The sequence below is a fragment of the Oncorhynchus mykiss genome, chromosome 16, assembly GCF_013265735.2.
Source record: "Oncorhynchus mykiss isolate Arlee chromosome 16, USDA_OmykA_1.1, whole genome shotgun sequence".
NCBI classification, from domain to species: Eukaryota; Metazoa; Chordata; class Actinopteri; order Salmoniformes; family Salmonidae; genus Oncorhynchus; species Oncorhynchus mykiss.
Genome location: NC_048580.1, coordinates 62,638,840 through 62,666,152, shown reverse-complemented (window position 1 = coordinate 62,666,152; position 27,313 = coordinate 62,638,840). Strand labels below are relative to the sequence as shown.

Here is a 27,313-nt window from a genome sequence, read left to right as displayed (position 1 = left end):
CGGCGTTCTCAACTCATGTTTTTCTCTCCTCCCATCCCAATTATATCCTTCAGGAGACACGGATCCTGTTGATGAACAACTAGGTCCAGACATCCTCTGTGATCAGACACATCTATTTACTGTAACAACACAATGCCTGGAATGAATTATCTTGGTTCAATTCATTTGATTATTCTTGAATCTAACCAAATGTTCCATAGGGTGGCGCACAATTTGTCCAGCGTCGTCCGGGTAAAGGTACGGCAGGGGTAGGCCGTCGTTGTAAAATAAGAATTTGTTCTTAACTGACTTGTCTCGTTAAATAAAGTTTTTTTTAATGAACTCCCAATAGCCTAGGCCCTAGGCTATATAACTGCTTGATCTATTGTTATCTTGGTAATTGTAGCCATTGAGGAAGATTACACAGGAAAGGAAAATGGGAGTTCAATAAAATACTGTTATTATGGTCTTGCCTACTCTAGGCTTTACCCCAATTGATACATATTTTCTGTTCTATTTGAATGGACGTTTCATTTTTACAGAATTTATTAATTTATCTAAGGCTTCATCTTGTAGCCTGCATAAACCATCTCATAGCCTAGAGTGGGCGCGTGCGCAATGTTTAATGGTGACCTTTTGTTTCCACGGCGCAGTCATGTACGAAAAAGGTGAGGAGTTAACAGCAACGGCGTCGTTTGGCAGCGGACTACCGAAAACAAACGGTCGGGTGAGACTGTGTGCTGTGACTATCTGTCCGTGTAGTCTTCACCGGTCCTCACACACAGCTACACACACACAAACGCGCGCAGTAGCCTACTGCCAAATCGTGCGGTCTCTCACGCGCATACTCTCTACTAGCCAGACAGATACAGAAGCAATGGGAGACAATTACTGAGGCAACCACGGAGAGATACACACTGAGACCGACTATGGCTGTGGACGGTAAGAGCGCTGTTTCATTCATGAAACTACTCATTTAAATCATTGGTCTACCTTTTCTTAAACAGAGATAAGGATATTTGTAATTGGCTGTGTATATTTGTATTAAGCGTTAGGTTAAATCAATAGGGGCTTCTTTATTTCACAGATCGGTTGTGGGGGGTATATTTTCAACATCAATAACAGCATGTTTGCTCAGCTTATTAGCGTGGATGTATTACGATGTCAATAAACTGGGGGACTTGTGAGATATCCTCAGTTCTTTGTCAATTTTGCGTAAAGGTCAACATCCATATAGGAGAAATAACGTAGTACATTGTCTTTTACAGTTCCCCTCAGAGCAATGTTCTGATTTCTCATGTTAACATTTCTAGAAAGTTTGAACTGGTATGTCAGTAGTTGGTCATGTCCGCTTGGTGAGGTTTGTGTTAGTAACCTCAGTCCATTAAGTTCTCTTTCATAAGGAGCTTGACTGTCCTATTGGGTTTTTATGGGTGAACTTCACATCGCTGTCATGGTGTTCCGGAATACCATATCCAGATTCGTATTTAGGAGATTTCTCTATTTAGCACATTGTTAATGGTTTGAGTAATTGATTCGTTAGCCCACGGCCCACTCAAGATACTCCATGTCCGTCCATCCGTCTTCGTGAGAAGCGCATGACCCTTGTCCATAGGGCGGGTTTCATTGTGGTTCTGACAGGATAGCAGAGGGCATTTCGCAGCGGTTGAACTGTTCACAGTGGTCCTCCGACGGGATGGATGCGTAGTGGATAAATTAATTTGTTCCATTCCTAAAGTTTTGGTTAATAATTTGGCAGCATATTTTCTGCTTCCTTTTACAGCCAATGGTAGCATATAGCCTATCCTAATACATCATTACTTGATTATAACTTTAGGTTTCTTTGGGATTCATTGAAATAGGTAGCATATCTAGCTAGCACTCTTCATTTGGTTTGATTTAATTATATCCGAGATTAGACATTGAGATGGTGATTTTTCTCTCTTCACTATACTGTCTGTAGGACAGTATCATACTAGCCACTAGCTAAATGAGTAATTAGAGGAATAATCAGGAAGTCAGGCCAGTGCAGTGTCAGGTCAGTCTCTCCCTTTCTCTGCTGGAGCAGGTTAACACCTCATTAACATGGCTGCAGGTAGAGGTAGGCTGCAGCACAGAGACATATTGTCCTATCTATAATTCATCTGAAGTTTACTTAAGCATCATTCATTTTGCACCGCTGACCCTAGCACAATGGCGTTACTGTGTGTGTGTGTGTGTGTGTGTGTGTGTGTGTGTGTGTGTGTTTGTGTGTGTGCAACTGTATCTTTAATGAGTTTGGGTAGTCTTGGTATATGAAGGCTTTGCCAAACCAGGGGTTGGCAACTCTAGTCCTGCAGACTCAGGAACCACAGTGTCTGTTGGTTGTCTCTGGGAGTCACTTCATTGATCCGTGTCACTGATTTGCTCAGAGAAGGCTCACCTAGTTACCATGTCTGAATTAGAATTAAACACTGTTGTCTCCAAAGACATCTGGCCGTATCGTCACGTCTCATAGGAGAGTTGAAGTTATAACGGTTGGTGAGATGTCTGGTTGAATCTCCAAAGACATCTGGCCGTATCGTCACGTCTCATAGGAGAGTTGAAGTTATAACGGTTGGTGAGATGTCTGGTTGAATCTCCAAAGACATCTGGCCGTATCGTCACGTCTCATAGGAGAGTTGAAGTTATAACGGTTGGTGAGATGTCTGGTTGAATCTCCAAAGACATCTGGCCGTATCGTCACGTCTCATAGGAGAGTTGAAGTTATAACGGTTGGTGAGATGTCTGGTTGAATCTCCAAAGACATCTGGCCGTATCGTCACGTCTCGTAGGAGAGTTGAAGTTATAACGGTTGGTGAGATGTCTGGTTGAATCTCCAAAGACATCTGATTGTATCGTCACGTCTCATAGGCACAACAATACAAGTGCGGACAAATCTTGACACAATTTTCTCCATTGAACATTTCTCGCAACTGATTGTCCCTGTGTGAAAAGCAGCACACGGTGTGTATAAAGAAGGCCCTTATCAGAGAGAGAGCAGCACTGCTGGGCTTAGAACCCCTTTCTCCCCTATTTCACACCACAAACAGGCATGGGTAAGCCCAGCAGGCAAGAGGGTGTGTGTGTGTGTGTTTTCACACGCACGCACATGCACGCACGTACGTATACACGCACGCAAGCACACACGCACACACACACACACACACACACACACACACACACACACACACACACACACACACACACACACACACACACACACACACACACACTCCTCCTAACCTCTTCTCTCCATATATGTGGCTGTTTGGACTGAAAGACACAGTCCTGGAGAGGTTGTGTCCAAATCAATTCCATTTCGATTTAGTCAAAAGAGGAGATTCATTTGATAGTTATTACAACTTCTGCTGGTTGTACAACTGTAATCTTTTACAGTTCTCTGACCGGAGCTGGTAGTTTTGATCTAGAGTCAGTGGCCATTCAGTAGTTAGCTAATATAATAACCCACCCATGTATGGTTAGCCTCTGACTGAAAGTGTGTGTTTATCTCATAGGTATTAAAACCTGTAGATAGTTATAGCACTGATGTCATCCACATATTCCTTTGGAAATTCCCGATGACGCATGAAGCTGGAAGTATTTGATTTTGAAGCACGCCGTATTGCTGAATGGAGCTGAATGGCACCAAAAAAACCTGCTAAGGATCATGGGGAAATTGGCCGTAACTAGCAAAGGAACTAGCAAAGGATGTCGTTGTTTTCATCCTGCCTGAAAGAGTCAACCCAACGCTGCTACATGACTTCGGCGTCAATACTAGAGACCCCATAGACATTGGTCAGCCCCTTTATCTCCACTTGACAGGCGTGCTCTCATCTGGCACACCACAACCCTTTAGGTGCAAAGAGTGCTCCTCATAGCCTGTGGGGCCATGATTAGTCTGTGTCAGCACGTGGTCCTGTGTGATGACAAATGTAGTAGTTAGAACGGACCACTTTTTCATTAAATATCCAGATTTGTAGCTAACTTTAAAATAATTCACCCTGGGGATTGAACATGATCGTAATAAACACATTTTAGAGGCCAAAACGTCCAGAAAAAATCAATACATTTGGCTGTTCTGACTATCGTAATTTACATAGGTTTTCTAGGGCAGACCAGGGCTTTTGGCACCGCTAGGTTTCTACGCAGTAGACAACACTCAGAGCTCATGACTTCACACTCCAGAACGGACACAGGGGCCTAGTTTATCTATTCAAACAGCCTCCCAGACATAGGGTTCTATTTTCAGCTGGCGTAAGGCGGTGCTAGTGTCAAACGCACATTAATTGCATTTTCATCATGTAAAAACTGTCTCACTGGCATTTTCCAGCCCTAACACCAGGTACATTTTTTTTGGTGTGTTTTGGTTCATTGTCCTGTTGAAAAACAAATGATAGTCCCACTAAGCGCAAACCAGATGGGATGGTGTATCGCTGCAGATTGCTGTGGTAGGAAAGATTTCCACCGGTCTGATGTCCATTGCTCGTGTTTCTTGGCTCAAGGAAGTCTCTTCTTAATATTGGTGTCCTTTAGTAGAGACAGAGTACAGAGAGAGAGAGAGGTCATGACCAGATTTGTCAGCATGTTTTTTAATTTATTTTTAGATTTGGAGTTATATAAACATGTTTTTTTATTTATGTTTAGATTTAGAGTTATATAAACTTTTATTTTTTGGCAGGGACACATACAGGATGCTACCCTCTACAACATAATATTCACTCCAAATCAAAACTCCAAACCTTCAACCTGATTTTGGACTATTATTCCCAAGCTATACAGCAAATGCTCTGGCAAACAAACAGAAACCTGAAAACACCATCCAACCTGAGACTGAGTGAGTAATGTCTAGTCTGAAGCTATCTTTCATTTTCAAAAGGCCAAAAAATACATGACACTAATATATTTACTTTATAAGGACTGAATGCTAAATTAAAGCACACAGCTGCATGTGAGCTCACATTTTTCAACATGTTTTTAACAATAAGATAGTTTTGGAGTTAGATAAACTTGGATTTTTCAGGAGGGATATATACAGGATGCTACCATCCACAGCATAACCTTCACTTCAGATCAAAACTCCAAACCTACAACCTGATTTTGGACAGACCAGAAACAACTTCAATTAGCACTGAGGCGCGAAGTGAAAGGTGTCAAAGCCTTTGAGCCCAACACATGGCAGGAGTCTCACAGGCTACCCCTCCCAAATCCAGAGGCATTTTATACAATACATCTACCTCCAGAAATAAAGCACTACTGCTTTACTCCACCTGAGGAACTGTTCACCATATGCCCTGGCTTGTCTTCCCCTGTCTGGTACAGGTACCCCCACCACACTCCCCCCTCTCTGTTCACTGTCTGCCCTGGCTTGTCTTCCCCTGTCTGGTACAGGTACCCCCACCACACTCCCCCCTCTCTGTTCACTGTCTGCCCTGGCTTGTCTTCCCCTGTCTGGTACAGGTACCCCCACCACACTCCCACCTCTCTACCAAGCTTTTGCTCGCCTCCAACCCACAGGCACTGTCGGGGAGAGTGACTCTAAACTTACAATGGCTAGCCCCAAGTCGTTATTTTGTACTGTATTTCTTGTGCATTTTTCTATTTTGCTTTTTGCCTCATGACTCCTGCATGCTTTGTTGACTATGAACTCTGTCGTTTACCCTACTGTGGGACAGACTATGTTTGTTCCCACACTCGGGACTGTGACTCTCTAATGGTTACAGAGAATTTTGGCCCCCCATCCTATTCTAACCACCTCTCGCCGGCTTTGTATTCATGTTACCCTCACCAAGCAGACATACAGTGCATGTACATCCTGGCCCATCTACCCTTGCTAGCCGCCAATTCTTACTTGTGTTCTGATATCTGCTTCACTGATTTCTGCTCTCGTAAAAGCCTGGGTTTTTTGCACATTAACACTAGAAGTTAATTATCTAAAATGGATCAATTGAAAGTGTGGGTTCACAGCTCCAATCCAGATGTGTTGGTCATTACCGAGACATGGTTAAGAAAGAGTGTTTTAAATACTGATGTTAACCTTTCTGGCTATAACCAACGGTGAGGGAGTGGCAATCTTTACCAAGGATCACCTTCAGTGCTCAGTTGTCTCTACCAAGTCTGTCCCCTAACAGTTTTATTTGCTGGTTTTAAGCATTAAACCTTCAAATAGCTCTTGCCCTAAGCTCTCTCCTGGCCCCTTACACCACCTGACCAATTCCTAAAGCAATGGGACTTCCTAAATCTTTTTCAGAATATTACCAATCCAGATTATTACCAATCAAAGTATGACTCCAAACACCCAGAAAAGGCTACTCTCCTCAATGTTATCCTCACAAATAATCCTGATAGGTACCAATCTGGGGTTTTCTGTAATGACCTTAGTGATCACTGTTTTACAGCCTGTGTTTGTAATGGCTGCTCAGTGAAACATCCTGTCCTGATTTGTCATAGACGCTTGCTAACAAACTTTAATGAGCAAGCCTTCCTTCATGACCTGGTCTCTGTAAATTGGTATAGAATCAGCTTGATCCCCTCCGTCGAAGAATCTTGGACTTTCTTTTTTGATATTTTCAGTGATACGCCCCCATAAAGAAAATGAGAATAGAAAACAGGTTCAGTCCCTGCTCCGACCGTGATCTTGCGGAGTTACTCCACCTCAAGAATTGCAAAAGGCCAAAGTTAGTTACATTTAGGAGCAGTTTTCTCTCTGTGGGTCTAACCCCAAGAAGTTCTGGAAAATGGTTAAAGACCTGGAGAATAAACCCTCCTCCTCACAGCTGCACATGTCTCTTAAAGTTGATGATGTGGTTGTTACTGACAAGAAGCACATGGTTGAGCTCTTTAATCACCACCTCATAAGACAGGATTCCTATTTGGCTCAGTCATGCCTCCTTGCCCGTCCAACATTTCCTCATCTCCCACCCCTTCTAATGCAACTAGCCCCGATGATCCTCCCTATTTCCCCCCTGCCACTCTGCAAAGAGTCCGAGGTGCTAAAGGTGCTCCTTAAACCCCCAAAAAACATCTGTGTCAGATGGTTTAGTTCCTTTCTTCTTTAAGGTTGCTGCCCCTTCTTTAAGGTTGCTGCCCCTTCTTTAAGGTTGCTGCCCTTTTTTTAAGGTTGCTGCCCCTTCTTTAAGGTTGCTGCCCCTTCTTTAAGGTTGCTTCCCCTTTCCTTCTCGTTGGACTCATTCATGGAAAAATATTCTTCCAGTTCTTGGTGAGTAATCTCAGTTCTGAAGGCCAGTTACAAACAACGCATAAAAACTAACAAAATAGCACAGTTGGTTAGGAGCATGTAAAATGTCAGCCATCCTCTTTGGCGCCATCTTATATAATTTATATCACTATATCACTTATAATCCTAACTGTTATAGGCCTATTTCTATTTTGCCCTGCTTATCAAATGTGTTGGAAAAACTTGTCAATAATCAACCGACTGGCTTTCTTGATGTCTATAGTATACTCTCTGGTATGCAATCTGGTTTCCGCTTAGGTTATGGATGTGTCACTGCAACCTTTAAGGTCTTCAACAATGTCCCCATTGCCCTCGATTCTAAGCAATGTTGTGCTGCTATTTTTATGACTTGGCCAAAGTTTTTGATACGGTAGACCATTCCATTCTTGTGGGCCGAACTACCTCTCTCAAAGAGTGCAGTGTATAAAGTCAGAAAATCTGCTGTCTCAGCCACTGCCTGTCACCAAGGGTGTACCCCAAGGCTCGATCCTAGGCCCCACGCTTTTCTCAATTTACATCAACAATATAGCTCAGGCAGTAAGAAGCTCTCTCATCCATTTATATGTAGATGATACAGTCTTATACTCAGCTGGCCCCTCCCCGGAGTTTGTGTTAAATGCTCTACAACAAAGCTTTCTTAGTGTCCAACAAGCTTTCTCTGCCCTTAACCTTGTTCTGAACACCTCCAAAACAAAGATCATGTGGTTTGGTAAGAAGAATGCCCCTCTCCCCACAGGTGTGATTACTACCTCTGAGGGTTTAGAGCTTGAGGTAATCACCTCAAACAAGTACTTGGGAGTATGGCTAGATGGTACACTGACCTTCTCTCAGTACATACCAAAGCTGCAGGCTAAAGTTAAATGTAGACTTGATTTCCTCTATCGTAATCGCTCCTCTTTCACCCCAGCTGCCAAACTAACCTTGATTCAGATGACCATCCTACCCATGCTAGATTATGGAGACGTAATTTATAGATGAGCAGGTAAGGGTGCTCTCGAGAGGCTAGATGTTCTTTACCATTCGGCCATCAGATTTGCCACCAAGGCTCCTTATAGGACACATCACTGCACTCTATACTCTTCTATAAACTGGTCATCTCTGTGTAGCCGTCGCAAGACCCACTGGTTGTTGCTTATTTATAAAACCCTCTTAGGCCCCACTCCCCCCTATCTGAGATATCTACTGCAGCCCTCATCCTCCACATACAACACCCGTTCTGCCAGTCACATTCTGTTAAAGGTCCCCAAAGCACACACATCCCTGGGTCGCTTGTCTTTTCAGTTCGCTTCAGCTAGCTACTGGAACGAGCTGCAACAAACACTCAAACTGGACAGTTTCATCTCAATCTCTTCATTCAAAGACTCAATCATGGACACTCTTACTGACTGTTGTGGCTGCTTTGTGTGATGTATTGTTGTCTCTACCTTCTTGCCCTTTGTACTGTTGTCTGTGCCCAATAATGTTTGTACCCTGTTTTGTGCTGCTGCCATGTTGTGTTGCTACCATGTTGTTGTCATGTTGTGTTGCTACCATGCTGTGTTGTCATGTGCGTCTGCCATGCTATGTTGTTGTTTTAGGTCTCTCTTTATGTAGTGTTATGGTGTCTCTCTTGTCGTGATGTGTGTTTTGTCCTATATTTTTATTGTATTTTTAATCCCAGCCCCCATCCCCGCAGGAGGCCTTTTACCTTTTGGTAGGTTGTCATTGTAAATAAGAATTTGTTCTTAACTGACTTGCCTAGTAAAATAAAGCTTAAAGAATAAAGAACCTGTCATATCATTTCGGTTGCTACTCAGATGGGCGGGGTGGGAATATTTATGATTCAAAGTGCTAATTTCAGACAGTGCTGATAGTGATATTTAAGACCAACCAAAAACTGGTTTTAGTGGTAACACAGTTGGTTATGGCATGCATTTTGACGACAGCATCGCAGCTTATCCAGCCGTGACACAGACTGCCCATATAACATGGAACAAGAATAGTCTAATGAGCCTTTGGTGCCTGTATACTTTAGAAACATAAAAAAACTAATGTTTGTCCTATTTCATTTTATGGGATTAAAAACCAAGCATAGCCTCCCCTCCTCTCAATTAAGGCATTTTTTTGTCTGCCCAATGCAGTCGCGAAGTAGTCAAGTCTGTCGATAACAGGTTTGGCTCCTGAGACTACTTAATCACCAAAGCTCGATTCAAAAACAAAGTTTGAGAGGAGTAGAACAGTGAGCTGACGGTCCCTTTTTGCCTGTGCATTGTAGGCAGGCCCACATTACTTTATGGATGGTTTTACGTACATGGCTAGTCTGTGTTGTTTTAATATTAAATGCCCACCAGAAGAAATGATGGGGCCTGTAAGTGTGACAACGCCTATTTAAAACATGTTGTTTTTTGTCTTGAATTATTCATTCTCATTTTAGGACTTATCAATAATAAATGTAATCTTGCATTGACAATGTTTGGCATGTACTGTTCATCCATAATGTAATTTACGGTAGGCCTAGCCTCTATATCAGTGTGAATGCTATTGAAGACATGCAATTACTTACAACAATGTAGACTGCAGATGGGTTCAAGTTAACCTATTTATCAAATATGGGATAGGTCTTCATTTTATTATTTTGTTTCTGTAAGCAATTTAACAAACTAAAACGGACTAACATTGGAATTGGAGTTGACTCCAAGGCTACATAACAGACAGTAAATACACAACCTAAAGCGAACCACATATTTCACCATGGAGCACGTTCTGATGGAGCACGTTCTGATGGAGCACGTTCTGATGGAGCACATTCTGATGGAGCACATTCTGATGGAGCACGTTCTGATGGAGCACACCCACAACTTGTTTATTCATCAGAACCCACAACCCAGAACCCAACCCAAACCCAAAACCCAGTGTTAGTTTTGTTAAAATAGAGCTACGGTACTGTCTGTGTGAGACACTGTATGTTGTTCGGTATCCACAATGTAGCTAAAGGCGCGACCCTTTCCTAAAGGCTTCTCATGTCTTTAACACACTCTCCACAGGGCAGATCATATCACACAGTCATCTGCCCACTCAACCATGTAACACACACTAATCTTGTCATCTACAGAACAGGGGTGTGTGTGTGTATATACAGTGCCTTGCGAAAGTATTCGGCCCCCTTGAACTTTGCGACCTTTTGCCACATTTCAGGCTTCAAACATAAAGATATAAAACTGTATTTTGTTGTGAAGAATCAACAACAAGTGGGACACAATCTGATAGAGACATACCCCAAGCGACTTACAACTGTAATCGCAGCAAAAGGTGGCGCTACAAAGTATTAACTTAAGGGGGCCGAATACTTTCGCAAGGCACTGTATGATGAAAATTACAGGCCTCTCTCATCTTTTTAAGTGGGAGAACTTGCACAATTGGTGGCTGACTAAATACTTTTTTGCCCCACTGTATATAGACAACTGAAAAAACATCCTGTGGCTTTTTTCCAAGTACTCTTGGTATACAGTATACCGCCCAAGCCTAGGGTGGAGTTTTGGAGGGGTGGAACTACTAAACAACTGCAGTAGTAAAAAGTTTAAAGTAATCACTCATCTGACCATCTGCAGTACAGTTGAAGTCGGAAGTTTACATACACCTTAGCCAAATACATTTAAACTCACATTTTCACAATTCCTGACATTTAATCAGAGTAAAAATTCCCTTTTCTTTGGTCAGTTAGGATCATCACTTTTTTTTAAGAATGTGAAATTTCAGAATAATAGTAGAGAGAAAATGATTTATTTCAGCTTTTATTTCTTTCATCACATTCCCAGTGGGTCAGAGGTTTACATACACTCAATTAGTATTTGGTAGTAATTTTGGGTAGCCTTCCACAAGCTTTCCACAATAAGTTGTGTGAATTTTGGCCCATTCCTCCTGACAGAGCTGGTGTAACTGAGTCAGGTTTGTAGGCCTGCTTGCTTGCACACGCAACTTTGGAAGTGTGCTTGGTGTCATTGTCCATTTGGAAGACCCATTTGCGACCAAGCTTTAACTTTGTGACTGATGTCTTCAGATGTTGCTTCAAAATATCCACATAATTTTCAATTCCTCATGGAGCCATCTATTTTGTGAAGTGCACCAGTCACTGCTGCAGCAAAGCACCCCCACAACATGATGCTGCGACCCCCTTGCTTCACGGTTGGGGTGGTGTTCTTCGGCTTGCAAGCCTCCCCCTTTTTCCTCCAAGCATAACGATGGTCATTATGGCCAAACAGTTATACTTTTGTTTCATCAGACCAGAGCACATTTCTCTAAAAAGTATGATCTTTGTCCCCATGTGCAGTTGCAAACCGTAGTCTGGCTTTTTTATGGCAGTTTTGGAGCAGTGACTTCTTCCTTGCTGAGCGGCCTTTCAGGTTATGTCGATATAGGACTCGTTTTACTGTGGAAAAACAAGTTTCAATGACTCCAACCTAAGTGTATGTAAACTTCCAACTTCAACTGTATTGTGTGTGTGTGTGCGTGTGTGTGTGTTTGGCAGAGCCAAAGGGTTCAAAGGGTGAACTAGTGTTAGCTTTGCTAAGACAAACACTTTCTTTGTTGTTTTCTCCCTTTGGTTGATGTTGCCAGCAGGAGGCTGTAGAGGGTGATACAGGAGACTGCAAGGGTGTGTGTGTGTATGTGTGTGTGCGTGTGTGCGCGTGTGTGCGCGTGTGTGTGCGTGTGTGTGCGTGTGTGTGTGTGTGTGTGTGTGTGTGTGTGTGTATTGCTGCCTCCTGTCTGTATATGTATGGATGCGTTTAATGTCTTTAGTGTTATTGACCAAATGCCACAGTTTCTGTCACAGATGTCACAGATTCCCTCTCCTTCTCTCTGGCATCAGCCCTCTGACACAGACACAGCCATTTGTGCGTGTGTTCGTGTGTCTGCATGCTTGTGTATTTTTTGACAGCATCTGTAACATTTCTTCCCCCTCTCCATCCCTCCTTTCCACTCTCTCAGCAGGGTGTTTCATCTGTGTTTAGCCTGGTTATCCAATCCGTCTGGCTCATCCTCTTACTTACACACACACACGCAAACACACGCGCACACACACGCAGACAGACAGACAGACAGACAGACAGACAGACAGACAGACAGACAGACAGAGAAGTTTGGACACACCTACTCATTCAAGGGTTTTTCTTTATTTGTACTATTTTCTACATTGTAGAATAATAGTGAAGACATCAAAACTATGAAATAACACATGGAATCAATTAGTAACCAAAAAAAGTGTTAAACAAATCAAAATATATTTATATTTGAGATTCTTCAAAGTAGCCACCCTTTGCCTTGATGACAGCTTTGCACACTCTTGGCATTCTCTCAAACAGCTTCGTGAGATAGACCTGGAATGCATTTCAATTAACAGGTGTGCCTTGTTAAAAGTTGATTTGTGGAATTTCTTTCCTTCTTAATGCGCTTGAGCCAATCAGTTGTGTTCTGACAAGTTAGGGTGGTATACAGAAGATAGCCCTATTTGGTAAAATACCAAATCCATATTATGGCAAGAACAGCTCAAATAAGCAGAGAAATGACAGTCCATCTTTACTTAAAGACATGAACTCCAGTCAAGCCGGAAAGTTTCAAGAACTTTGAAAGATTCTCTAAGTGCAGTTGCAAAACCCATCAAGTGCTGTGATGAAACTGGCTCTCATGAGGACCGCCACAGGAAATTAAGACCCTGAGTTACCTCTGCTACAGAGGAAGTTCATTAGAGTTACCGACCTCAGATTTCAGCCCAAATAAATGCTCACAGAGTTCAAGAAACAGACACATCTCAACATCAACTGTTCAGAGGAGGCTGTGATAATCAGGCCTTCATGGTTGAATTGCTGCAAAGAAACCACTACTAAAGGACACCAATGATGAGAAGAGACTTGCTTGGGCCAAGAAACACGAGCAATGGACATTAGACCCGTGTAAATCTGTCCTTTGGTCTGATTAGTCCAAATTAGAGATTTTTGGTTCCAACCACCGTGTCTTTGTGAGACGCAGAGTAGGTGAGCGGATGATCTTCGCATGCGTGGTTTCCAACGTGAAGCATGGAGGAGGAGGTGTGATAGTGTGGTGGTGCTTTGCTGGTGACACTGTCAGTGATTTATTTGGAATTCAAGTTTCACTTAACCAGCATAGCTACCACAGCATTCTGCAGCGATACTCCATCCCATCTGGTTTGCGCTTAGTGAGACTATAATTTGTTTTACAGGACAATGACCCAACACACCTCCAGGCTGTGTAAGGGCTGTTTGACCAAGAAGGAGAGTGATGGAGTGCTGTATCAGATGACCTGGACTCCACAGCATATGTGGGAACTCCTTCAAGACTGTTGGAAAAGCATTCCATGTGAAGCTGGATGAGAGAATGCCAAGAGTGTGCAAAGCTGTCATCAAGGCAAAGGGTGGCTGCTTTGAAGAATCAAAAATATATTTTGATTTGTTTTCCATATTTGTTATTTCTTAGTTTTTATGTCTTCACTATTATTCTACAATGTAAAAATAGTCAAATAAAATAACATCTCTTGATTGAGTAGGTGTGTCTAATCTTTGACTGGTACTGTACACATACACACACACACACACACACACACACACACACACACACACACACACACACACACACACACACACACACACACACACACACACACACACACACACACACACACACACCATCAAATTTGCTAACCCTGCACAGCAGTCTCACCCTAAAGCTGTATTTTCTGGGCATGAGCTGGTGGATGATGGCTTCTCATATGGCAATGAAGTGACGTGAGGGAGTGAGAGAGGGGGAAGGGGGGGCAGGGAGAACAGCTGGGGCAGTATCTGATTCAAGACTAGAGGGAGAGATAGGGACAGGGAGAACAGCTGGGGAAGTATCTGATTCAAGACTAGAGAGAGAGATAGGGACAGGGAGAACAGCTGGGGCAGTATCTGGTTCCAGACCAGAGGAAGAGAAAATATGGAGAATGAGAGGGAGAGAGAGAGAGAGGGACAGGGAGAACGGCTGGGACAGTATCTGGTTCCAGATTAGATGGAGGGAGAAAGCAAGAGAGAGAGTGGGACTGGGATAGGGTGAACAGCTGGGGCAGTTTCTAGTTCCAGACTAAAGAGAGAGAGGGAGCGAGAGAGTGGGACTGGGATAGGGTGAACAGCTGTGGCAGTTTCTGGTTCCAGACTAAAGAGAGAGAGGGAGCAAGAGAGTGGGACTGGGATAGGGTGAACAGCTGGGGCAGTTTCTGGTTCCAGACTAAAGAGAGAGAGGGAGAGAGAGAGTGGGACTGGGATAGGGAGAACAGCTGGGGCAGTTTCTGGTTCCAGACTAAAGAGAGAGAGGGAGCGGGATGAAGAGAGAGAATACTTTATATATTTATTGAAGGTTGATACCGATACCAATACCGATACCGATAATTGGAGGACCAAAAAAGCCGATACCGATTAATCAGCCAATTTTTATTAATTTATTTGTAATAATGACAATTACAACAATACTGAATGAACACTTATTTTAACTTAATATAATACATCAATAAAATCAATTTAGCCTCAAGTAAATAATGAAACATGTTCAATTTGGTTTAAATAATGCAAAAACAAAGTGTTGGAGAAGAAAGTAAAAGTGCTATATGTGCTATGTAAGAAAGCTAACGTTTCAGTTCCTTGCTCAGAACATGAGAACATATGAAAGCTGGTGCTTCCTTTTAACATGAGTCTTCAATATTCCCAGGTAAGAAGTTTTAGGTTGTAGTTAGTTATTATAGGAATTATAGGACAATTTCCCTCTATACCATTTGTATTTCATTAACCTTTGACTATTGGATGTTCTTATAGGCACTTTAGTATTGGCAGTGTAACAGTATAGCTTCCGTCCCTCTCCTCGCTCCTCCCTGGTCTCGAACCAGCAACACAACGACAACAGCCACCATCGAAGCAGCGTTACCCATGCAGAGCAAGGGGAACAACTACTAGAAGGCTCAGAGCGAGTGACGTTTGAAACGCTATTAGCGCACGCTAACTAGCTAGTCATTTTACTTCGGTTACACCAGCCTCATCTCAGGAGTTGATAGGCTTGAAGTCATAAACAGCGCAATGCTTGACGCACAACAAAGAGCTGCTGGCAAAACGCAGGAAAGTGCTGTTTGAATGAATGTTTATGCGCCTGCTTCTGCCTATCACCGCTCAGTCCGATACTTAGATACTTGTATGCTTGTATGCTCAGTCAGATTATATGCAACGCAGGACACGCTAGATAATATCTAGTAATATCATCAACCATGTGTAGTTAACTAGTGATTATGATAGATTTTTTTGATAAGATAAGTTTAATGTTAGCTAGCAACTTACCTTGGCTTACTGCATTCGCGTAACAGGCAGTCTCCTTGTGGAGTGCAACGAGAGAGAAGCAGGTCGTTATTGTGTTGTACGAGTTAACTGTAAGGTTGTAAGATTGAATCCCCCGAGCTGACAAGGTGAAAATCTGTCTTTCTGCCCCTGAACGAGGCAGTTAACTCACCGTTCCTAGGCCGTCATTGAAAATAAGAATGTGTTCTTAACTAACTTGCCTAGTTAAATAAAGGTATATAAAAAAAAATAATCTACAAATCGTCTCCCAAAAATACCGATTTCCGATTTGTTATGAAAACTTGAAATCGGCCCTAATTAATCGGCCATTCCGATTAATCGGTATATATATATATATTAGAGGTCGACCGATTTAAAAAAAAATTATATATATATATATATATATATATATATGTAGGGGGGCCGCAAAGTCCCGAGGGGGCCGCAAAGTCCCGCGGCCCCCCTACAAAGTCCCGTGGTCCCCCATAGTTTTAGCTGAGCCAGCACCAGCCCCAGCCACACAGCTCTGGTGTCCCTACATCCCGCCCCCCTCCCTCGTCTCATGTTTCCTCTTCTTACATATTTACATTTTTGCCTGCCCCACCATGTAGTTTACCAGGCAATCCCTACGCCTATTGGCTACAGTATACCGAGGACCTCCAACATATAAGTTAATAGTCAACCCCAACCTTAGGCCTGTACACCACCCTCCTAGGACAGAAAACACTCCTACCAACCTGGCACAAAAAAACAAATGCTGCACTGTTTCCTCCTCCCCTCAGAAAAGACACCCCCTCCCCACTGATGGATCAACAGTCGACACATATCTATTGGTAGCGATTGCCCCATGAATAATCCTCCATGGAGACCAGCAATACCCTTCTCTATGGGAGGCTTATACAGGGAGCGCCAACATCCTCTCAGAGAAGAGCCCGGTCTCAAACTCCCCGGCCACCCCGTTGCCCTCTGCCCACGCAGCTGGTCTTTCTGAACCACCTTCACAGCCTCTGCATACAGAGCCTTTTTATTGACTGTGGAAAAGGCCCCCAGCTCAGGAGTCTTGAACAATAATATAATTCCCTCACCTTCCTGGTACTCCCCTGCAGCGGCAGCAATGGTGAAAGGAAGTATGTCAGTGTCATTCGTAGTTTGACTGTCCAGTCTCTGCCTACTCCCCAGCAGCTCTCTGAACGAGCCCGGTAGTGCAGCTCAGACCCGGTCCACCACCTGCTGCAGCAGCCTGGTTGAATTTATGGAGAAAACTCTTCCATGTCACTGCCAGATTTCCACCCTGACTCTTCTTGCAGGTCATCCAAGTTAGTGAACCCCGCTCTCGTAAGAATGGCCCACAAATTGTCAGAGGTCAGCATTCTGGTCTGGATGAGTGGATTGTGAAACAGTGGCTCTTCCATTATCAATGCTCCTGGCTATGAAACGTCTCTGTGAACAGATAGTCTTTTTCCACATCCAAATCACAGTGTGGTGAACAGAGTAATGGCTGATGTAATGGCTCATATCCAACAGGAACAAGTGCCTATCATTCCCAAGGTCCCCTGCTCTCCTCAGAACAGCCCAAGCATTGTCTCTCCAGAACACCCCCTGCTGGTACAGAAGTTTCTGTGCTGCTTGTAAATGGAAAGCTGTCACTGGACCCAATGTCCACCCGCCCTTGGCCCCCCTCATGGAAAGGGAGGTGTAACACTGCTGCACGTGTCCAGTGTTGACCAGACAAAAATAAAGCCACCAGTAACCTCCGGGTTTGCTTGACGGAACTCTGTGGGGTATCCAACACCATCAGCCCCAAGAACACTTCTAAGAACTTCATCCCTACTCTACCCCACTGTAACCCCCCAGGAAGATGAGGAGATCCTGCTCTACCCCACTGTAACCCCTCAGGAAGACGAGGAGATCCTGCTCTACCCCACTGTAGCCCCCCAGGAAGACGAGGAGATCCTGCTCTACCCCACTGTAGCCCCCCAGGAAGACGAGGAGATCCTGCTCTGACCCACTGTAACCCCCCAGGAAGACTAGGAGATCCTGCTCTGACCCACTATAACCCCCCAGGAAGACTAGGAGATCCTGCTCTACCCCACTGTAGCCCCCCAGGAAGACGAGGAGATCCTGCTCTACCCCACTGTAGTCCCCCAGGAAGACGAGGAGATCCTGCTCTACCCCACTGTAGCCCCCCAGGAAGACGAGGAGATCCTGCTCTGACCCACTGTAACCCCCAGGAAGACTAGGAGATCCTGCTCTGACCCACTATAACCCCCCAGGAAGACTAGGAGATCCTGCTCTACCCCACTGTAGCCCCCCAGGAAGACTAGGAGATCCTGCTCTGACCCACTGTAGCCCCCCAGGAAGACTAGGAGATCCTGCTCTGACCCATCTCCCCATAATCAGACCCTCACTCTTCTCCTAGTTCACCTTAGCTAATGCCGCCCCCTCGAACAACACTAAAGCCCTGCTAACCTCTTCTACATTTCCCTCCACTCTAACAAACACTGTTACATCATCAGCGTAAGCTGACAATGAAACCGTCTCCCCACCTACTACCCCTGAACTGACAACCCCTGCAGCCTCTCCCTCAGCCTACTACCCCTGCAGCCACTCCCTCAGTCTACTACCCCTGCAGCCTCTCCCTCAGCCTACTACCCCTGCAGCATCTCCCTCAGCCTACTACCCCTGTAGCCTCTCCCTCAGCCTACTACCCCTGCAGTCTCTCCCTCAGTCTAATACCCCTGCAGCCTCTCCCTCAGCCTACTACCCCTGCAGCCTCTCCCTCAGTCTACTACCCCTGCAGCCACTCCCTCAGCCTACAACCCCTGCAGCCTCTCCCTCAGCCTATACATTAGTGATTATATGGCTAAACAGTAGAGCTGACCTGAGAGTGGACACCTCTGCCTAATCCCTCTCCTTACTGGGCCTGCCTGGCTCAGCCCACCCCCCACTTTTACGATAACAGAGGCCCAACAATGCAATAACCTAACCCATGATCTAAACTCACTACCCAGGCCAAACGCTTCCATGAAACAGATAGGCATGACACACTCTATCAAAAGCCTTTTCTTGATCTATCGAAATGAGTCCTAGATCCTGATCATACATCCTAGTGATATTTATCACATCTCTCAAAATAAACAAGTTGTCCATTATTGTATTTGTAATAAAAGCAGAGCAACGATACTGACCTCCAGTTTTTCGGCAGTAGTGACAGCACTGCCCGCTGGCAGCTGACTGGTAGTTCAGAACTCTCAAAGGACTGCCGGAAGACCTCTAAGAGGTCCTTCCCCAATACACCCCAGAAACCTATATTAGGTCAATGTCAGTCCATTGACCCCTGTCACATAGCCTTGGGAGAGCTGCTGCAGAGCCACTGTTAGTTCTCCCTCCAGTCCAGCAGACCCGAGCTTAGGCAACATCTGTAGAATCTCCTGAGTACACTGTGGATCAGTGTTGCTGTCACCATAGTGGTCTGAGTAGAAGTCCATAGTCATCCTCCTCATCTCCGCTGGATCCAAAGTCAGACCCTGAAGGACACCGCAGATGGAACATCTTTCTCTCCAGGTTGAAGAAGAACACACTCAGAGCATCCATTTCTGTCGGGGTAGTCATCTGTGCTCTAATAAGCACACAATTTACCTGATCCTGTAGAAAAGTCCCCCACTGCATCTGCTTAGCCCTCAACTCTCTAACCCTAAATCCTGCTGCCCAATAAGGCTATCCTCAATGCCTCTAATATACTACTCCAACTTCTGAATATTAGACCTTATCTTAGCTGTCCCATGGGCAGAGTACTACTGGCAAAACAACCTTACTTGTTTTTTCCCCACCTCCCACCATTTTTTTAGCTTCTCAAACTCAGGTTTCCTCGCTGTCCAACTCTCCTAAAAGACACCAAACCCCTCACAAAAGGAGGCATCATGCAATAATTTAGCAATAAAGTGTCAGTAAGACCTCGGACGAGGTACAACTACCAAGCTACATTCAACTGTTACCACATAGCCTAAAAAAACACTAGGCCAGATCCGGGAGCCCAGAACCCTGTTACAGCTCTCCTTACTGACATAGATCCTGATAAACCACTAGGAGCCCAGAACCCTGTTACAGATCCCCTTACTGACATAGATCCTGATACACCGCTAGGAGCCCAGAACCCTGTTACAGATCCCCTTACTGACAAGTCTCTGTATGTAGGCAGCAGGCTCTCTGTACTGTTTCAACATATTTGCTTGATGAGAACCTGTACTTATACTAGACCCATGACTGAGGAAATACTCCCACTCCATGCCACACACTACCTCATTACCACTATCACTGTGGGTCTCCTGTAAGAACACCACATTTCAAGTTTAGGCCTACTAAACTCATACACTACAGCCCTCCTACTTCTGTCTCTTACTAAACTCATACACTACAGTCCTCCTACTTCTGTCTCTTACTAAACTCATACACTACAGCCCTCCTACTTCTGTCTCTTACTAAACTCATACACTACAGCCCTCCTACTTCTGTCTCTTACTAAACTCATACACTACAGCCCTCCTACTTCTGTCTCTTATTAAACTCAAACATTACAACCCTCCTACTTCTGTCTCTTACTAAACTCATACACTACAGCCCTCCTACTTCTGTCTCTTACTAAACTCATACACTACAGCCCCCCTACTTCTGTCTCTTACTAAACTCATACACTACAGCCCTTCTACGTCTGTCTCTTACTAAACTCATACACTACAGCTCTCCTACTTCTGTCTCTTACTAAACTCTTACACTACAGCCCTCCTACTTCTGTCTCTTACTAAACTCTTACACTACAGCCCTCCTACTTCTGTCTCTTACTAAACTCATACAATACAGCCCTTCTACTTCTGTATCTTACTAAACTCATACACTACAGCCCTCCTACTTCTGTCTCTTACTAAACTCATACACTACAGCCCTCCTACTTCTGTCTCTTACTAAACTCATACACTACAGCCCTACTACTTCTGTCTCTTACAAAACTCATACACTACAGCCCTCCTACTTCTGTCTCTTACTAAACTCATACACTACAGCCTTCCTATTCCTGTCTCTTACTAAACTCATACACTACAGCCATCATATTCCTGTCTCTTCCTAAACTCATACACTACAGCCCTCCTATTCCTGTCTCTTACTAAACTCATACACTACAGCCCTCCTATTCCTGTCTCTTACTAAACTCATACACTACAGCCCTCCTATTCCTGTCTCTTACTAAACTCATACACTACAGCCCTCCTATTCCTGTCTCTTACTAAACGCATACACTACAGCAATCCTACTTCTGTCTCTTACTAAACTAATACACTACAACCCTCCTACTTCTGTCTCTTACTAAACTCATACACTACAGCCCTCCTACTTCTGTCTCTTACTAAACTCATACACTACAGCCCTCCTACTTCTGTCTCTTACTAAACTCATACACTAAAGCACTCCTACTTCTGTCTCTTACTAAACTCTTACACTACAGCCCTCCTACTTCTGTCTCTTACTAAACTCTTACACTACAGCCCTCCTACTTCTGTCTCTTACTAAACTCTTACACTACAGCCATCCTACTTCTGTCTCTTACTAAACTCATACAATACATACAGCCCTTCTACTTCTGTCTCTTACTAAACTCTTACACTACAGCCCTCCTACTTCTGTCTCTTACTAAACTCATACACTTACAGCCCTACTACTTCTGTCTCTTACAAAACTCATACACTACAGCCCTACTACTTCTGTCTCTTACTAAACTCATACACTACAGCCCTCCTACTTCTGTCTCTTACTAAACTCATACACTACAGCCTTCCTATTCCTGTCTCTTACTAAACTCATACACTACAGCCATCACATTCCTGTCTCTTCCTAAACTCATACACTACAGCCCTCCTATTCCTGTCTCTTACTAAACTCATACACTACAGCCCTCCTATTCCTGTCTCTTACTAAACTCATACACTACAGCCCTCCTATTCCTGTCTCTTACTAAACTCATACACCACAGCCCTCCTATTCTTGTCTCTTACTAAACTCATACACTACAGCCCTCCTATTCCTGTCTCTTACTAAACTCATACACTACAGCCCTCCTATTCCTGTCTCTTACTAAACTCATACACTACAGCCCTCCTATTCCTGTCTCTTACTAAACTCATACACTACAGCCCTCCTATTCCTGTCTCTTACTAAACTCATACACTACAGCACTCCTACTTCTGTCTCTTACTAAACTAATACACTACAACCCTCCTACTTCTGTCTCTTACTAAACTCATACACTACAGCCCTCCTACTTCTGTCTCTTACTAAACTCATACACTACAGCCCTCCTACTTCTGTCTCTTACTAAACTCATACACTAAAGCACTCCTACTTCTGTCTCTTACTAAACTCTTACACTACAGCCCTCCTACTTCTGTCTCTTACTAAACTCATACACTACAGCCCTCCTACTTCTGTCTCTTATTAAACTCTTACACTACAGCCATCCTACTTCTGTCTCTTACTAAACTCATACACTTACAGCCCTACTACTTCTGTATCTTACAAAACTCATACACTACAGCCCTACTACTTCTGTCTCTTACTAAACTCATACACTACAGCCTTCCTATTCCTGTCTCTTCCTAAACTCATACACTACAGCCATCATATTCCTGTCTCTTCCTAAACTCATACACTACAGCCCTCCTATTCCTGTCTCTTACTAAACTCATACAATACATCCATTCTACTTCTGTCTCTTACTAAACTCATACACAATAGCCCTCCTATTCCTGTCTATTACTAAACACATACACTCCAGCCTTCCTATTCCTGTCTCTTCCCCCAGTTATGTTTAAAGAGCCCACTCTTCAAGCCTCCATGAAAAGGTACAAAAAGGAAAGCAAGAAAACCAACAGAGGTAACAGACAAGGGAACTTAATTACAATGATCAGACCCATCACGATCAGACCCATCACGATCAGACCCATCATTTTTTGTTAAGTTTTCTTTTCTACCACTTTCTATCTTTTTGCTGGACTTTTCCTTTCATTACACCTGCAGCATGGCCATTCAGATGCCACACCCCTCTGACTGACTTTATCCAAAACCACTGATGTCTTAATATGACTGACTGTCGTGATAAAGTTCTCTACATCAGGAAAAAACATCCTGTATGTCAATCTTCTTACCAAATGAATCCTGCAAAAAATTGTCAACCTGCTGTAATATGTACCAGTGAACCTGATTGGGACTGAGATGCTTCATCTTCTTTTATGGGGAAATCTGACAGCTTGTCAATCTTTTCCACCCTTCCTCAGTTCTCATTGAGCAGCTCCACGGAAACCGGAGCCCGCCGGATCCCCCCCACTGCCATCCAACCCCTCCCCAATACCACCCTGCGTGTCTGTAATTTCACTGGGCACATCACCCTGCGTGTCTGTAATTTCACTGGGCACATCAATCTCCATTGTCTGTGAGACAGGCGTAACAGCCTCAAAGTCAGTGTTGCCACTGCCCTCGGTAACCACTGCCGGGAGCTCAGTCACTATCACGCCCGCCCCTGAGCTCACCACCACGGCAACCTTGGGGACATTATCACTCAAAGTACAGGAGACGGAACCTTGCAGTTCTGATGGTTGGGGTTGAGTCTGGACCCGGGTTGGAGGTCGAGAGTAACACCTGTCTCAACCAGCCGGTTGACAAGGCATTCATCTTTTAGAAGCACAACCACTGCTTTATTCATTAGCGAAGCGGTTGAAAGATGTTCATGGCCAAGCTGTTCTCCCACAGCGAGTAGAACATCCTCCACTGTCACATTGAGCTCAGGCAGACATCTGAAGCCATGGCAGAGAGACAGGGACAGCTTCTCCATGTGAGACGCCATCCCCACTCCCACCAAACAAATGTCACCCAAGCCCATATTTATGTTTATTTATTTTCCCTCGTTACAAAAATGTATATAGACATAATATGCAGTTTGAAATGTCTTGAGTGTAATTTTTACTGTTATTTTTGTATTGTTTATTTCACTTTTGTTTATTAAAGCCCACTGAATTGAAATGAGAGAGAAACCAGAGCGAGGGGAAGAGACTGGGGGTATAGGGAGCTTAATTCACTATAAATCAACACTGGTCTAACAGGGACTGGACTAGAGACTGCGGTGATGCCGGGAGTGTGTGCATGTGTGTCCAATTTCCATACGTGTGTGTGTGTGTGTGTGTGTGTGTGTGTGTGTGTGCCCGTGCTCCTGTGTGTGTGTTAGGACTGAGTGTGTTCTGAGCAGTGCAGGCAGTCTTGTGGTAAAACATTAGCTTTGTTGGGATTTGGAAAATTGTCTAAGATAAGGGGGCGCTTCTAGATGCTCCGATCAGGCTGTCTTCTTCATCTCATCCCGACCTTCCTGTTCCATATTTTTTTTTTTAAGTAACGAGACATCTCTCTGTTCTGGTTCAGTGGTTTCGTTCCGTGTCCCACTCCCTCCCCCCCTCTAGAATTAGAGAATGCACAGGCCGTATCCAATAGCTCTCCTTTAATTAGTGTTCTACGCAGAGAGAGAGAGAGAGAGAGAGAGAGAGAGAGAGCGAGAGAGAGAGAGAGAGAGAGAGAGAGAGAGAGAGAGAGAGAGAGAGAGAGAGAGAGAGAGAGAGAGAGAGAGAGAGAGAGAGAGAGAGAGAGAGAGAGAGAGAGAGAGAGAGAGAGAGCGAACGGTGTGTAGAAATAGAGAGAGAGAGTGAGGGGGAGAGAGAGAGAGAGTGAGGATGGGATGGAGGTGTAGAGAGATTAAAACTAGAGATTTAATTTTCTGAAAGGGTTCAACTAATTTGCTATAATTTTATGGAGGGATTCCTTCCCTCACATACCACACTAGTTTAGTTACCCACCTAATGGAAGTCTGTGGTCTTAAACACACACAAACACAAACTCACACGAACCTACACAAACGTGCACATACATGCACACACTTACACGCAGTAGGCAATCAGTGCCTTCCACCCTCTGCTGAAGATGGGGTGAATGTGCACAAATTGATATGCAAGATCATAATTGACTTTCTGGATGTGCGTTGGATTGTTATGGACCAATTTACAGTACAGCTAAGTTATTATACCCTTCATCTGTTGCTACCCCTATCCTATCCTCTCTCTCTCTCTCTCTCTGTCTCTCTGTCTCTCCCTCTCTCTCTCTCTCTCTCTCTCTCTCTCTCTCTCTCTCTGTCTCTCTCTCTCTCTGTCTCTCTCTCTGTCTCTCTCTCTCTCTCTCTCTCTCTCTCTCTCTCTCGTTCTCTCTCTCTCTCTCTCTCTCTCTCTGTCTCTCTCTCTCGTTCTCTCTCTCTCTTTCTGTGTCTCTCTCTCTTTCTGTGTCTCTGTCTCTCTCTCTATCTTTCTTTCTGTCCTTCTGTCTCTTTCTTTCTCTTTTTCTCTCTCTATTTTCTCTCCCGCTGTCTCTCTCTCAATTCAATTTCAATTCAATTCAATTCAAGGGGCTTTATTGGCATGGGAAACATATATTAACATTGCCAAAGCAAGTGAGGTAGATAATATACAAAGTGATATTAACAATAAAAATGTACAGTAAAGATAGAAGTTCCAAAAGGACAAAGACATTACAAATGTTATATTATGTATATATACAGTGTTGTAACGATGTGCAAATTGTTAAAGTACAAAAGGGAAAATAAAAAAACATAAATATGGGTTGTATTTACAATTATGTTTGTTCTTCACTGGTTGCCCTTTTCTTGTTGCAAAATATCACAAATCTTGCTGCTGTGATGGCACACTGTGGTATTTCACTCAGTAGATATGGGAGTTTATCAAAATCGGGTTTGTTTTCTAATTCTTTGTGGATCTGTGTAATCTGAGGGAAATATGTGTCTCTAATATGGTGTAAGGATCTAGGTGTAGTGGGTGCGAAGTCAGGCGCTGAGAGTTCAGGGGAGTGCTATTTAATGCACTAACGGTGAACATAAGCCACCCCACGAAACACAGGGCACACACAAACCAAATGCCCCAAACACGGGGACTTGTTTGGGGCAAGCAAAACGCCACGAAATGGGAAACACGTAAACCTCATTCGTGCACACAAGTCACACAAAACAATCCCGCACAAAGAGCAGGTGGGCCGGCTGGTAAATAAAGCCCGACTAATCAGCCTAAACACAAAATAGGTGAAGCCAATCAACAGAAAGGGGGAAAAGGATCAGTGGCAGCTAGTAGGCCGGTGACGACGAGCGCCGAGCGCCACCCGAACAGGAAGGGGAGCCACCTTCGGTAGGAGTCGTGACATATGGTCATACATTTGGCAGGAGGTTAGGAAGTGCAGCTCAGTTTCCAACTCATTTTTTGGGCAGTGTGCGCATAGCCTGTCTTGTCTTGAGAGCGAGGTCTGCCTTCAGCGGCCTTTCTCAATAGCAAGGCTATGCTCACTGAGTCTGTACATAGTCAAAGATTTCCTTAATTTTGGGTCAGTCACAGTGGTCAGGTATTCTGTCACTGTGTACTCTCTGTTTAGGGCCAAATACAATTCTAGTTTGCTCTGTTTTTTTGTAAATTTTTTCCAATGTGTCAAGTAATTATCTTTTTGTTTTCTCATGATTTGGTTGGGTCTAATTGTGTTGCTGTCCTGGGGCTCTGTGGGGTGTGTTTGTGTTTGTGAACAGAGCCCCAGGAACAGCTTGCTTAGGGGACTCTTCTTCAGGTTCATCTCTCTGTAGGTGAAGGTTGGGGAATCTTTTCCTTTAGGTGGTTGTAGAATTTAACGTCTCATTTCTGGATTTTGATAATTAGGGTTTGTTATGGAAGATTGTGGAATCGTTTCCTTCTCAATTTGGTGTTTGTCCCATTTTGTGAATTCTTGGTTGGTGAGTGGACCCCAGACCTCACAACCATGAAGGGCAATGGGTTCTATAACTGATTCAAGTATTTTTTACCCAGATCCTAATTGGTATGTTGGATTTTATGTTCCTTTTGATGGCATAGAATGCCCTTCTTGCCTTGTCTCTCAGATCGTTCACAGATTTGTGGAAGTTACCTGTGGCTCTGATGTTTAGGCCAAGGTATGTATTGTTTTTTGTGTGTTCAGGGGCAACAGTGTCTAAATGGAATTTGTATTTGTGGTCCTGGCGACTGTACCTTTTTTGGAACACCATTATTTTGGTCTTTTCTGAGATTTACTGTCAGGGCCCTGGTCTGACAGAATCTGTGCAGAAGATCTAGGTGCTGTTGTAGGCCCTTCTTGGTTGGTGACAGAAGCACCAGATCATCAGCAAACAGTAGACATTTGACTTCAGATTCTAGTGGGGTGAGTCTGGGTACTGCAGACTGTTCTAGTCTCCTCGCCAATTTGTTGATATGTATGTTGAAGAGGGTGGGGCTTAAGCTGCATCCCTGTCTCACCCCACGGCCCTGTGGGAAGAAATGTGTGTGCTTTTTGCCTATTTTAACCGCACACTTGTTGTTTGTGTACACAGATTTTATAATGTCATATATTTTTCCCCACACACCACTTTCCATCAATTTGTATAGCAGACCCTCATGCCATATTGAGTTTAAGGCTTTTTTTAAATCAACAAAGCACGAGAAGACGTTGCCTTTGTTTTGGTTTGTTTGGTTGTCAATTAGGGTATGCAAGGTGAATACATGGTCTGTTGTACAATAATTTGGGAAGAAGCCAATTTGGCATTTGCTCAGTACATTGTTTTCACTGAGGAAATGTACAAGTCTGCTGTTAA

The 27,313-nt window shown here is 43.9% G+C and overlaps 1 protein-coding gene across 1 annotated transcript in view; it reads left to right on the top strand.

Moving 5' to 3' along the window:
* The first annotated feature begins 646 nt into the window (after positions 1–646).
* The window catches only part of LOC118939569 (sterile alpha motif domain-containing protein 10-like), a 195,557-nt gene continuing 168,890 nt past the window's right edge, over positions 647–27,313 (top strand). Inside the window, exon 1 of the mRNA XM_036947529.1 lies at positions 647–921. Coding sequence (XP_036803424.1) covers positions 909–921 — 13 coding nt within the window. The 5' untranslated portion in view covers positions 647–908. The remainder of the gene's footprint in view (positions 922–27,313) is intronic.